The 13,783-nt window shown below is 51.6% G+C and overlaps 1 protein-coding gene across 1 annotated transcript; it reads right to left on the bottom strand.

Annotated features, from left to right (window-relative positions):
• Positions 1-7,553: 7,553 nt before the first annotated feature.
• Positions 7,554-8,370, bottom strand: LOC112903288. Its single transcript, XM_025972526.1, has 2 exons — positions 8,310-8,370; positions 7,554-8,199 (listed from the first exon to the last, which is right to left on the bottom strand). Exon 2 carries the CDS (start codon positions 8,185-8,187, stop codon positions 7,855-7,857), a length of 333 nt encoding a protein of 110 aa, XP_025828311.1. The 5' UTR covers positions 8,188-8,199; positions 8,310-8,370; the 3' UTR covers positions 7,554-7,854.
• Positions 8,371-13,783: the final 5,413 nt, after the last annotated feature.

Raw genomic sequence — 13,783 nt, forward strand, 5'->3', positions numbered from 1 at the left:
TTTGAAGCAGCGCTATCATTTTGCAGTATTTTTAGAGGTTTGACTTGCCCCATGTGGCGCCAGTGTTGCTGTTCAGCATCTTTTGGAGAAGAAAACACTTGGAAGCTCTCCGAGTTCGTTTGGACTGTGCCACTGTGCATACGTGGGCTTGGGCGATCGGGCGACGATGCGACAACGGCTAGTAAACAGGGCAGCATTTATGAACAAGATACCGTGCGAGAGAAGTGGCATAATGTTCGTTGCACCGTAGTAGTATTAGGTGCTACTCCCCGGCCGGCACGTGGTCACACATGGACACAGCTGACCACAACCATTCTAGCATATCCGAAGGAGAGCCCGATGGATGCATGCCCGCCGGGATCAGATGAACTTGGATGGCGATCAGCATTGGCCATCGCAAGAGGACGGCCGCGCGTGGGCCATCGGCCTCCATGCTTGTACGTCCATACGTACGTATATGGATCGTGGGCCAAATTTAGGCCCGACGACAACACTCGCTCTCGTCGACCCACCCCGGCCTACGAATTTTTTTTAAAAAAGGGTTAAAAAAAATTTAAATTCAAAAAAAGGGTGCCGGTTCGGGAAATTTCGAAAAATGGGTACCTCCCGCCCAATGAAAGGGCGGGATGACGCATCCCGCCCATCCAACGGGCGGGGGGTCGGCGGGGGGAGGAAATCCTCTTCGCAGGGGCCTCTTTGCGAAAAGTCAGGCCACATCCCGCCCTTCCAACGGGCGGGATGTCCTCCGAGGGGCCTCCCGCCCGTTGGGAGGGCGGGACGTGGGCCTCCCGCCCGTTGGGGGGGCCCCCAACGGGCGGGAGGCCCACGTCCCGCCCTCCCAACGGGCGGGATGTCCCCCCCCCCCTATTTAAGCCCCCACCCACCCCCTAATTCTCATAAAATTCATCAAAAATCAGAAAAAAGAAAAGGAAGAGAGGAGAGGAAGAGAGGAGACGAAGCGGCGAAGCCCTGTCCACACGTCGGTTTGGAGGTATTATAATCGTATAATTATTAATTATTTTTACGAATATTTGTTAGGGTAGTTATACGTAGAATTCAGTAATTTTAATAGTTTTAGAAATATTTGTTAGGATAGTTCTATTTTAAATAGTTTGAAGTATTTTAATAGTTTTTATAATTGCAGTAGTTTTTAGATATATTTTTTAGGGTAGTTATATTTCGAATAGGTTTCGGTATTTTGAGTAGGTTTCGGTATTTTGAATAGCTTTTAGAAATATTTCTTAGGGTAGTTATATTTTGAATAGTTTTTATAATTGCAGTAGTTTTTAGATATATTTTTTAGGGTAGTTATATTTTGAATAGATTTCAGTATTTTGAATAGCTTTTACAAATATTTGTTAGGTTAGTTCTATTGTAAATAGTTTATAGTATTTTCAATTGTTCGTAGCAATGTGTCTTACGGTACTTATATTTTTCATGCAGATATGGCGCAGACACCAGAGCTCCTTGACGCGCACATCGATGAACGGCACAGGTCGTACCTGGCTGCGGTGGAGGGGCAGGAGCTTCACGAGTTGCGCCCTCGTGTAGCAAAGGAGTTGTTGCACCTGGACGACCGCTGGCTTGACAGGTGATACTTTAAATTTTTTTTACGAAACTAATGTATAGCGTGTAAGATAATTGTAACCACAATGCAAAATATACAGGTTACGTGAGGCTGGTTTGCTGCCACTCGCACGTATGCTTCAGGCCGGCGACGGTCAAGACGGTGGCGCGAAGAAGCGGATGCAGCTGGACCGCTCTCTACTTGCAGCGTTGGCGGACAGGTGGCGTCCGGAGACGCACACGTTCCACTTGCCGTGCGGGGAGATGGCCCCCACGTTGCAGGACGTGTCGTACCTGCTCGGGCTTCCCATTGCGGGTGAAGCTGTTGGCCCGGTTGCCGTGCCACCTTTCTGGAGGGTGGAGCTGCAGGAGCGGTTTGGTCCCGCGAACCCGCCACTTGTTGTGAACGTACCTGATTTGCCCGGCCCCGCCAAGAGTTGGGTAATACAATTTAGGGTACGTCCAGTTATTTTTTATTTAATTTAATTGAATCATATGTGAGTACCTCTAAGTTTTGAACAAATATATTACAGGCTCAGGATCTGCACCCTCTGGCTGGGCAGTACGAGGTGTCACGATACCTGGAGGCGTATCTGTTATGGTTGTTCGGCTGGACTCTTTTCTGCAACTCTACCGGCAATTACGTCGACAAGGTGCTCATGCAATACGCGCGCGCGATTGCGGATGCGGAGCCGGGCCAGGTACCTGGGTGGAGCTGGGGATCGGCAGTGCTTGCTGCGACGTACCGAGGTCTTTGCCAGGCCTGTTTGAAGACGGAGAGGACTGCCGTCATCACAGGCTGCCCACTTCTGCTGCAGCTATGGTCGTACGAGCGATTCGCCATAGCGCGTCCCCTAATCAGCGAAGAGCCTTATCCACCCGAGATGTACGGGATGTGGGACGAGGATAGCCCCACGATGGGTTCGCTTTGGACCGATCGACGGGTAAGTTCTTTTAAGCTCTTTAATTTACTGTTATACGTTTCTGTATACGAGGAGTACCGATGCAGTTGTGTAATTTTTTCAGATGAGCTGGGCACATCGGCAGGTCCGAAAAGCATACCCTCAGTTCGTGTCCGAATTTGATCGGATGCGGCCACAGGATGTCATCTGGACACCGTACACCGCTGCGGCTATCCAGACACGTGCGCCGCATGGGTTGTCTTCCCTCTGCACGCGTGACGAGGAGTACTGGCTGACAAAGGCGAACCTAGTGTTCGATATTCTCGTCGAGCCGTACTGCGTCGAGCGTGTGATGAGACAGTTCGGGCGACGACAGCAGTTTCCTCTCGTACCTCGAGCGTTCCAGGCCGTGCCGCGCAACGTACACGAGTAAGTTTGTGATAACACGTTTTGTATGACTTATATATTCGTTATCATAAAGCAATGTTGAATTTCAAATGTTCGCAACAGATATTCGCGCAGGGGATATCATGCCAACGAGGTGAACTGGGTCGTCAAGATGCAGGAGTACGTGCAAGGGTGGCTAGACGCACCTGACGATGTGTGGGACGAGCCGCAGCCACACACAGAGGCGTCTTACAGCGCATACCTCCGCTGGTACCTCCTTCGTACGCGTCCGTACGTCACTCGTTCACATATTCATGACGCGGAGGATCAGCACCAGCCGACCATTTCTGACACGTATCCCTCGTACCGTGATCAGGACCAGCGTGGCGCGGTACGTGTTTCGCAACTTGAATTATTAAATATTTTTTCTAAAATATCGATACCAATAGAAATCTGCATCCCATTACGTATGCAGATCGATCTGATCAACTTCGCGGAGGTCGAAGCTACATCTCAGATCACGTTGATTGAACGTGGAGTGCGTGTACCGGAGGCACAGTACAGGGACAGCTTCCGTAAGATTCAAGACAGCTTGACGCGAGCGTTACGTGCACTGACGTGTCGCGGCAGAGACGACGTGGGGACCTCCAGTTCATCTCATGCGTCCGCCCACGTGTACACAGCTGGCCCGTCGACCTCTACAGCACCGCACGCAGCGTCCAGCGGTACTGCCGCTAGTTCAAGCTGTAAGTTCTTCATAATTGCCATTTCAATCACCTATGATTTAGATGACTAATTTCATTTCTTTTTGTAGTCATGCACTCGACGGCAATGGGACCTCCTCCTGCAAGAATGGAGCCTCAGACGTTTGGCGCCTATGCTCCAGGACCGTCTCTCCCGTCAGGCTCGAGGCCAGCTGCACCGTACTCTTATGGCTATGCTCAGCATGCATGGTCGACGGGAGCTCCTGCATACGGCGGTCCATTCGGTGTGCCGGACTGGGACGCCTGGGAGGGCGGCTCCGCCACTTGGTCGGAGCTGGTGGGCGGCGGCGCCGAGCCTGACATCATTGGTCCATCCCAGACATATGACGCTCCAGGTGCACAGTCCCAGGATGACCCCTTCACACCTGCACCTCCTCCGCCTCGTCCTCACCGTGCTCCAGATGCATTTACGTACTCGGAGGACCACATACGCCGACGGCCTAGGGGCGGGAGGCCCAAGAGAGCGCGAGGTCCGGGACATGCGGAGTAGATATTTTTGATTTGGTGAACTTTTTATATTTAAACTGTTTTTGTATGATACTATTTTCTTTTTAATCGGTTGATCTATCGTACTGTCGTAATATTCGGATTCTACGTTGCAAAACGTTATCGTTTAACCATCTTCATACGAATTTTGAATTAAAATTTTATATGTACACAAAAGAATATGGCGAATCAATATTGCATTTGAAAACAGTCTAAATTTCAAATAGATTGTAAATCATAAATTCCAAAGGAAAATAACAAAAAAAAAATGGCTCTAAACATCCCGCCCACTGGCCGGGCGGGATGCCTCCCGCCCTCTGGCCGGGCGGGATGCTCCCTCAGGGACCCGTTCGCGAATAAGAAAAGTTTCTTATTCGCGAAGGGGCCCTCGGGGGGGCCTGGAAAAAGTTTTTTGAGGATCCCGCCCGCTGGTTGGGCGGGATGTCCCCGGCCCCACGCCTCCCGCCCGATGGTCGGGCGGGAGGCACCCATTTTTCAAATTTTTCTCAACCGGCACCCCTTTTTCGAATTTTAATTTTTTTTAAACCCTTTTTTAAAAAAAATTCCCCGGCCTACTACCCGGCGTTTTCCGGCAGTACCGTGTCGTATGCATATCGCGGTCGCTGCACGGTGGTGGTGTCTTTGTCGGACCTGCTAATCAGGCCATTTACTGTATTTAGCGAGCTATATAGCCTGTTTTAACGGGCTAAAAGTTACAGCGCCGGACCTTACTAGCAGCTATAGACGGCTATAGTGGATTTCTCTCCGTTTGGGTAGAAATTACCCACCATGCCACTGGTTACGAGGCAATGGTTCGTTTCTTATCTCTTTATTTTCTCTCCCCGCCGCATGTTCTCCTTGTCCAGAGCGAGCACGAGCACGAGCTGAGCTAGCGTTGGCGCCGCCGCCGGTCCGAGCACCGCCGGTCGCCGCCTCTCCGGCCGACACCCGGCACGCCGTCCTTGCTCCGCCTCTCCCGCCGGTCCATCGGATCCGTTCGTCGGGCCCCCGGAGCCTGGGACGCCGCCGCCGACGCCCTGCTCCGCCTCTCCCGTCGACCAGCCGTCGTTGCTCTGCCTCCCCGCCGGACGCACGCGGCGGGATCTGTTGCCACCGCCGACGCCCTGCTCCGGCTTAAGGTGCGACGCCCTACTCCAGCCCGAGGTGCACCGACTTCCCTGCTCCGCCCCGAGGTGCTACAACTTCCCTACCCCCGTCCGAGGTGCTGCGACGCCCTGCTCCGGCCGACGCCCTCCCATTCTTCTCCTCCCTCCCTTCTTCTTTGCATATATGTGTCAGAGATGTTGTTCCAGTGTAGATTAATGGATGGAGATCAATTATTTGCTTATATGGTTGTTATTCTGTGCATATGAATTGGTTGTTATTCTGTATATAACGGGGGCATAACATACATTCGTATCTAGAATCCACAGTTGACAGTTGTTTCAGCTAAACAGCTTTCAGCTTTTTCATAGCTGGCAGTTTACAGCTGATTTCCCACAGCTAGCGGCTGAAATGGTATTATCAGGAATCCACGCCTAACGAGACCCTACGTCAAACTAGGATTCTCAAATCGAGCGGGAACGGCCGTCACATCCACAGCGTAACACAGGCAGAACAAACGAAGCAGAGACTATTGGGCCGGCCCATGGGAATGGGCTCGGGAAGTTGTCGTGTGCCTGGGCTGGGCTTCTCCCGCGGGTCCTGGTTGGGCTCTTTGCCGTCAGGCCTTGCGATGTCGTCCTCCAGCAGCAGCCACCGCCGCCGCCGAATTTTACGACTCCGCATTGGCGTTTCTGCCCTGGAGGCGAGCGTCGCCTCGCCGGCTCGTCGCAGCGGCGGCGGCGATCGACCTCCCAGACTGCCACGGCACGGCCGACCCCGATCACGATCGGATCGTACGGGTGCGTGCGATTGATGCGTGGTGATCTTGGATGCAGGTATCCGATGATCGGACGGACGGACGCGGTGGCAAGGCGAGGTTATCGATGCCCTGTACCTGTACGTATACCTGCTGCGTGCTTGCTCAGTTGCTCTCTCCCTAAAGAACGTGACACGAGCGAGAGGGCTTCGTTTCTTTCGCCGCCTCGCCTGCGTGCAAATGCACACGGCAGAATCACCACGGTATGTTGCTTTGACCACAGACAACACCCTGCAGATGCTGAACCTCCCGGTCTCCAGATGAACGATCTTTTTATTGGTTGTTGACCTCGCCGAATCAGGAGCGAGCAACGCGACGACGGTGGCAATGGCTAGTCTGACGAGTGACTTCCAAAGCTTCCCAGCAACCAAGTTTGACCCAGATCTGCTGACCTGCCAGCCGGAGAACTCTGCGGTGAGGATTGGATCGCGATTCCGCAGGAGGCCGGGGCGGCGGCCGCCGCGTCAGGCCCTCCATGGCCGCCGGCCCTAGTTCCGCGGAAGATGAAACGTAGGGGAAACCGGGAAAGAAGAGAAGACGATCAGGAGAGAAAAACAGGAGACGACGAACTCTGGTAAAGCACGTGGTGTAAAAAAAAGAAGAAGAGTAAAATAGTGCCAAATATATGGGCAAATATTAGAAAAGGGAGAAAATACATATAATGGTAATAAAGTCAAGTAGCATATGTTTGGAGGTCTATTTTTGCGAAGTCAATGTTAGAAATGGCAAAACTGCGAAGCGCAATATTTAGAGTTCTAAATATTCAATTTTCTCGTGCAGGCAGCAGGTGCGCGTGTTTAAAACACGCGTGCAGCGAGCGAGCGAGCGAGCTCAGATGTCCTGTGATGGAGCTTGAAGACGAGGTGACGTGGAACCGACTGAAGTAAAATACCTCTACGCCCCTCCTCCCTCCTCCTCTTTCCTCTTTCTCCAGGCAGCGCTCGTAATCCCTGCGCCAGGCATTACTCTCTCTCCCCCCCCGGCTGCGTGCATTCAAGCTCGCCTGTGCTACATACACGACCGCTCCAAGCCAAGCCTGGCGCTGCTGCTGGTGTTCTGCATCCAGCACGGCGGCCCGCCTGCCTCGACGCGGATGCTACTGCCCTGCCACTGCATGCGCATCTGGGTGTTGGTTCCTCTGTTCGCGCGAGCGATCCTACCGTGGCCCAGCTGCTGCAACGCCACCGCCACAGACCACAGGGTTCCTCCCTCTGGCCGCCGGCCTTCTCGGAGCCTTAGCTTGTTGTTGCATTATTGGGTTGCTTGTTGATGCAGCGGTCAGGTAGCCAGCTGAGAAGTGAAGAGGAATACTGGTCGTACGTCTAGCAGTAGCAGCTGCAGGTGGTTTTTATGAAGGCAACTTTAACTGATCATCATTCCATGGTTTGATGATCATCCTGACCGATCAACATCAGGAAATAGCTAGATGCACTAAAGTCTAAACTCGTATGTTCGGAAAAAAAAACTTTTATCTGCATGCAATACGAGCCGGTTATGAGCAATGCCATCTCACTCGAAAGCTGAACCATTCATTCATAGACTGCACTCTTCATTCAAACAGAGCATTACATTGTTATTATGACAACTAAAACCATACTAACGTAAGCAACACAACAAGGTCATAAACATAGCAACTAATTAAGATCAGCAACTACTCTAGCTACTAGCCTACAACATCACCAAGATGGCCCTGTCCGTCCAGTGGATGATCCAACGGCGGTCACTCCTCCACCGTGCTTCGAGATGCGTGTGCCCGAACAACCTGAGCTAACCATCCGTATGAGCATCCACTGGACGGGGCGGGCAAGGCATGCCAGCCGGCCTCCCTTCACTTGCCCTTGCCGCGCCTCTTGTCGCCGCCGCTGCCGGCGGCGCCGGCGCCATGGAGGAGGTCCACGAGGGAGGGCTGCTTACAGTTGATGCAGGTGGGGAAGTCCCTCTTGGCCACCATGCAGTACATCATGCACCGAGTGCAGGCGCCGATCACCATCGGCGACTTGCCCCCCGGGCTGCCGTCCGACGACACGCACGAGCTCGGGGACGACGACCAGTCGCTGCCGTCGCCCCCGTCCACCTCCATCCTCCCGGCCGCCGGCGGCGACAGGTGCAGCTGCAGCCTCGCGCCCCTCGCACCGCCTCTGCCACCATTGCGGTTGCTCATGGCTCGCCTACACTGCACGGCAAAGATTGACAAGGGTCAAAAGATCGACTGGTGTTTGGTAAACAAGCAGAAGGCTTGAAAGAGATCGAGAGGTTGAGGCATGGCAGATGTTACTCAACTACCTGAAGGTTGATGAAAAGTGAAGAGGAAGCAAGGAGATGTGCTGTTGCAGGGTTGCAGCTCTGGTATGTTTTGGTTGTGGGGCTTCAAGGGGTTCCAGGCTCCTGTTATATAGGGGAGGTGGAGGAGGGGAGGCCAATGATGTTATTTACTTCGTATTAATACATACAAACAAAGTTGCTCCTCTGGTCCTTGCTATCATCACTTCCTCTCTCTCTCTCTCTCATCACCTCATTTATGCTTCTGTCTTTTATAGAGTAATATGTTAATTTCACTACAAAATTATGTGTAGAAATTTTGGTCAACGAATATATGGAGTTAGCTAGAATTCTATCTATGCAATATTTGCGACGGTATATACCAAGGGGAAAGTAATATTTCACGAAGAAAGTTCCTCTTCCATCTTCTCACGAGCAGATAAAAGTTGGGCCAACTTCTCTTACAAAGCCTTTTGCTCAGAAAGCAGATTTTGTTTTTGAGCCTCTAATTCCTATTAATTTCCTGAGATTTGGCATTCTTATCCCGGATCCTCGCGAGATGATAGGGACTTTGCACGGCTCACGCACGTTGCTATACACCAAAAAAGCTTCTTCGTCTGTCCGTCAGCAAGCGTATACAAAGGCTGCATGATAAACCTGTAACATCCCAGTTTTCATCACTATTGAAAGAAATGCAAAGTAAGGGTGTTTGCGTAATTTTATAAAAGTACAAGTCCTTTTATGCAAATATTTGATTTACAAAAGTAACTTTTAAATTTACTCAGGACTAAAGTATAAAAATGCGAGTCATCATGACATGTCTATCCAACCATTATGACGAGTCTATCCCGTCATAATGACATGTCTATCCAACCATTACGACAAGTCTATCCCGTCATACTGACATGTCTATCCAACCATTATGACAAGTCTATCCCGTCATCATGACGTGTCATAAATGCTTGCATTTAGGTCCTGAATTTTATAAAGTTTTACCCTTTAGGACAAAAGCAATTCAAATCCGACTTTTATTCAAAAATTCATGTGTAAAAACATAAGTTTTGAGTTTTTGAATTTGAGCCCTAAAGCAATGTTATAGAGTTTGAAAAACTCTTCAACTTTCGTTTTAGGCATTTCTTCATTTGAGTTTTGGATTGATGGAAAATTTTGCCTTACAGATGAGTCCCTGCAGTTTTCTAAAATTGCGCATAAGTCCTTGAGGAATTCCATTTCCCTTTCCCCTCTGTTTTCCTTCTCCGGTGCTTTCTTTATCTTCACTGGCAACACCATCCCCCTTGATCTATAAATAGGACCCCCCTTTTTGCCATTCACCCATGAGCAAGGTAGATAAGTTGTGGTAAGGTTAGTGCTGGACTAGCCACTTAAAGGTGTGCGTTCCTTCGTGACTTTGTCGCTCCAATAAGGTAAGTGTTAGTCTCCTGGTTAAACTTGAGTACGTAGTATATAGGTTGTGATTCATCTGTTGGTAGGCTCCACCTCGCCATAAATCAGGGTCGTCGCACACAGCGCCGGCCGAGATATTTTTCCGCCGCGCGAACCACCTCACCTCATTTAAAAAGGAAGCCGACGCACCTCCCTGCCGTCCCCACCCGTGCTCGCTTTCTCTCGCGCACGCGCGACACACCGGCCCCATGACGGGACCGCGCACTGCCGCCGGCACCGCGCCGTGCCGCCCACCTCCGCGTCCCCACCTTGCCCACGCCGCTGCAGCGTCCTCGCCGGCTTTGCCGCCTCGACGCTCGCGTCTTCAGTGCTGCCACTGTTTGAGCTGACAGCAAGCTGCCGCAGCCCACGCCGTCGCCCGTCCCTGTGCGACGCCGCTGCTGCTCTCCCCGCCTATAAAAGGAGCGAGGCCGTGATGAACTCCGTCATCAGCCAAAGCACACCGAGCCGCCTCACTTCGCTAGCTAAACCACTTCTCACGAGCCCAGCTCACTCACGAGACGAAGCTCCAACAGTTGATCCTCTCCTCAAATCATGTACTATCTATTTCCCCTATTTTCATCTCCATTTGAGCTTATTTTATAGCTTGCTTATGTTGTTTGCCGGTTGTGCCGTTTCCGCCCGTAGATCACGGAGTGACCGAGGAGGAGCCGGCCAAGGAGTACGAAGGCCAGTACAGCGCGCCGGAGCCAGAAGACCCGTACCGTGAGCAGGAAGCCGCCGCCGCCGACGCGTACGTAAGCGAAGGCAAGTTTTATTGACCCCTACGTGAGCGGTTGCATCCATGTGAGGACGTCTAGTTGTAGCTTTAGTTTAGGATTGATTACATATACCGATGCTTGAGTGATTGAGTGTGCTCATGCATGCATATGAGTAGTTATGCATATCCAGAGTTGAGACTAGGACATGAAGGGTTTTGGCTGAGGCTAGGGCAGCTGGGTATGCTGGAGTCAGCGCTACCGTGGTGGTAGACTGGCAGGTGAGTGCTACCGTGGAGGTAGGCTCGAGTTGACATGTTGAGGAATGGTTGCTGCCCTGGTGAACCATAAGGACCGAGTTGTTTTGACATCTCACCTAGCTTACTTTAGTACGACCACAGGTTCCGTTATGGGCCGGACTTAGCCTAATCCCACTGGTTAGCCTGACGGTCGTAGGGATGGTTCACGGGTATAGACCATTGGGGTCTGGGCCCGAGGGTTTGTGCGGCCGGGCTGGGGCGTGACCACGGCTGGGTGTCGGCTATGTCGGTTGTCCGTTCGGGCAGTCGAGCTTGTAGGTACAGTGTACGACCTCTGCAAAGTGTAGAATCCATTCGAATGGTCCGTGTCCACGGAATGGACAGGCTACAGTGTGGTCCTGACAACTAGTGAGCTACCTACTGTGGGTTGTGTCGGAAGAGCGGTATAACTTAAGTTGCATTACTAATGCATTGTGATTAATGTGCATCGTGCATATCATTCCCCTCCCGTAGGGTGAGGTGGAACTTGCTGAGTACTTTTATACTCACCCGTTTATGACTTGTTGCAGAGAATCCTGATTTTGTGCCTGAGGAAGGCGAGTAGTTCGTGCCCTATACCCAAGTCTGGAGTGATGCCGTCGCAGTAGAAGCCACCATGTCAGATGAAGAGTTTACCCTCGCGTTTATCACCGCTATTGTTGTATTCCTAGTTTATGTTATTATTGTAATCGAACGTATTAAATAAAGCTATGTATGATTGTGGCACCACTTGTGTAATGTATTTTCGCCAGAGACTGCTTCTGGTGTTTAAATACATGTTTAGCTCCGGTTGTTTAGACCGGGGTGTTTCAAGTGGTCTCAGAGCCAGGTTGGCTGTAGGACACGAACCGGTAGTAACGATGACCGTAGGAGCCCTAGGATGGTCAATCCATGAGACCCTATTAGTCTTTAAAACTTTATCCTTATTATGCTAACCCTACCTTTGTAAGTTAGATGGCGGATGACTGGACCACCACCTACTGCATCAACGAAGATGGATTTCCCAGGGTGCTTTATGCTGCCACGGTGTGACTGGGTATTCCGGAACGACCGGAGTATGCGGGTCGCGTGTTCATGGAGCATGGCACTGAAAGCTGTGAGGTCACCGTCCATATTGGCGCCAGTGATAAATACTTGGAAATGCAACCCTGGAGCATCACCGCCACTGGAGCCCGAATGCATGACACCATTCAACTTGCCGCTCGCAAGGCACTGCGGTACCTGTGCCAGATGTTCGAATGGCACTTGGGTTCCACTCCCATGAAGTACTTTCCACCGTTGGACCGTAGCCGTCCTGCCTGGGCGGCGAGGATCCGCAACCTGGAAAGCCCCGCAGGGACAGAGAAGAACCCCACAGTTGTCGCTATGTCTGGCTATTTGCTTAGCCTCGACGATTTGTGCGACCAACTGCATCAGCGTGTGAGAGATTTAATCCAGCGTGCTGAGGGAGCGGAGTCCCGCTGGCATAAGGCTAAGCTGGCCTTAGCTCAGGCAGAAGCCCGAGCGGCTGAAGCTGAAAGCCGCCTCGCCGTGGCTGAAGAAAACCTTAGGGAACAGGCAGATCGCCACAGTCAACTCCTTAGGGGTGTCTACCTAGTGGACCGTGCCAAGCGCAAGGAACGCCATCCCAGGACCGCCGCGGAGCCACCAATCCTGGAGGGGATCCCACTGTACCCTTTGTCCCAACCGCGCAGGAGGATTTGCGAATCAGTGCCGCCCACGCCTCCCGCGTCTCCCCAGATCCCGGAAACAGTGACCCCGAAGACCGTGTTGTAGGGTCCAGTAGTCGAGTCGTCCCGGCCGACCCTTAAAAGTCGAGCCGCGTTATTGTAATCCGTCGTGTCATATATCCCTGCTTGTTTGAATGAATGCTTGGTGCTTGAATGATTTGTTTGTGTTGTGTGCTATTATATATATATATATATATATATGCAAATCTACCCTAGTAATAAATTAGAAGAGCCACCTAATCGTACCTTATCCCTTCTTTACCGCAGATGTCCCGTCATTCGAGTCGAGTCCAGGGACTCCATGCTCAGGAAGACGGTGACGAGGTCAACCCGAGAAACCAGGCCCCTTTGAACGTAGCCCCAGGAGCACCAGAAAATGGACACCCACCGCCGCCACCTCCCCGTGCCCCAGCACCCATTGATCTGGCAGCCATACCGCAGCAGCAGAACCAACTCCTTCAAGTTCTTGTGACCACTCTCACAGCTCAAGCTCAAGGCAATCCTGGCAACAATAGACCTGCAATGCATCATGGCAATGGCAGCAGAATTGCAGATTTCAACCGCTTGCAGCCACCTAAGTTTGGAGGATCTGATAACCCTATTGAGGCGGATGATTGGCTGCGAGAGATTGAAATGAAGCTCGAGGTTGTTCATGCAGATGACAGAGACAAAGTTTTGCTCGCAGTACAACAGTTAAGGGGACCAGCCCTTGCTTGGTGGCAGAGTTATCGGGAAATAAATGAAAACGCTAACGAGATGGTATGGGCTGACTTTGTCAAGAGCTTCAGAGAACATCACATTCCCAACAGTGTCATGAAGCTCAAGAGGGATGAGTTCAGAAAGCTTCGTCAAGGTGGTATGAATGTGACGGAGTATCTTCATAAGTTCACGGAGTTGTCTCGTTATGCACCAGAGGATATCAATGATGACGAGAAGAAGCAAGAAGCTTTTCTTGGTGGACTAAACCCGGAAATCAGGACCTTGGTTGAAGTCACCACCCACAGTGACTTTAATGCCATGATCAACAGGGCTATCACCACTGAGAGAAATAGGAAGTCAGAACTCAGTGAGCGCAAACGACGATTTGAAAGCAAGAAACCCCAGCAGATGGAGAAGTTCCAGAAGACTCAGTATCCGGCTCACTCAGGCCAGAGGAGCCAGGGTGCAAATTCATTCAAAACGCACCCCGGGTCTTTCCAGAAGCCAGCCCAGTCAGCTCCGGTTATGCAGACCCAGAACACCTCCCGCACCCAACCGACTGGCGGAAGTCAAGTGACCAATGCGAAGGCCTGTTTCCACTGCCGCGA

The sequence above is a fragment of the Panicum hallii genome, chromosome 8 (assembly GCF_002211085.1).
Source record: "Panicum hallii strain FIL2 chromosome 8, PHallii_v3.1, whole genome shotgun sequence".
NCBI classification, from domain to species: domain Eukaryota; kingdom Viridiplantae; phylum Streptophyta; class Magnoliopsida; order Poales; family Poaceae; genus Panicum; species Panicum hallii.

Excerpts from the sequence above, each read along its gene's own strand:
- LOC112903288 (XM_025972526.1), bottom strand. The coding sequence starts at position 8,187 with ATGAGCAACCGCAATGGTGGCAGAGGCGGTGCGAGGGGCGCGAGGCTG.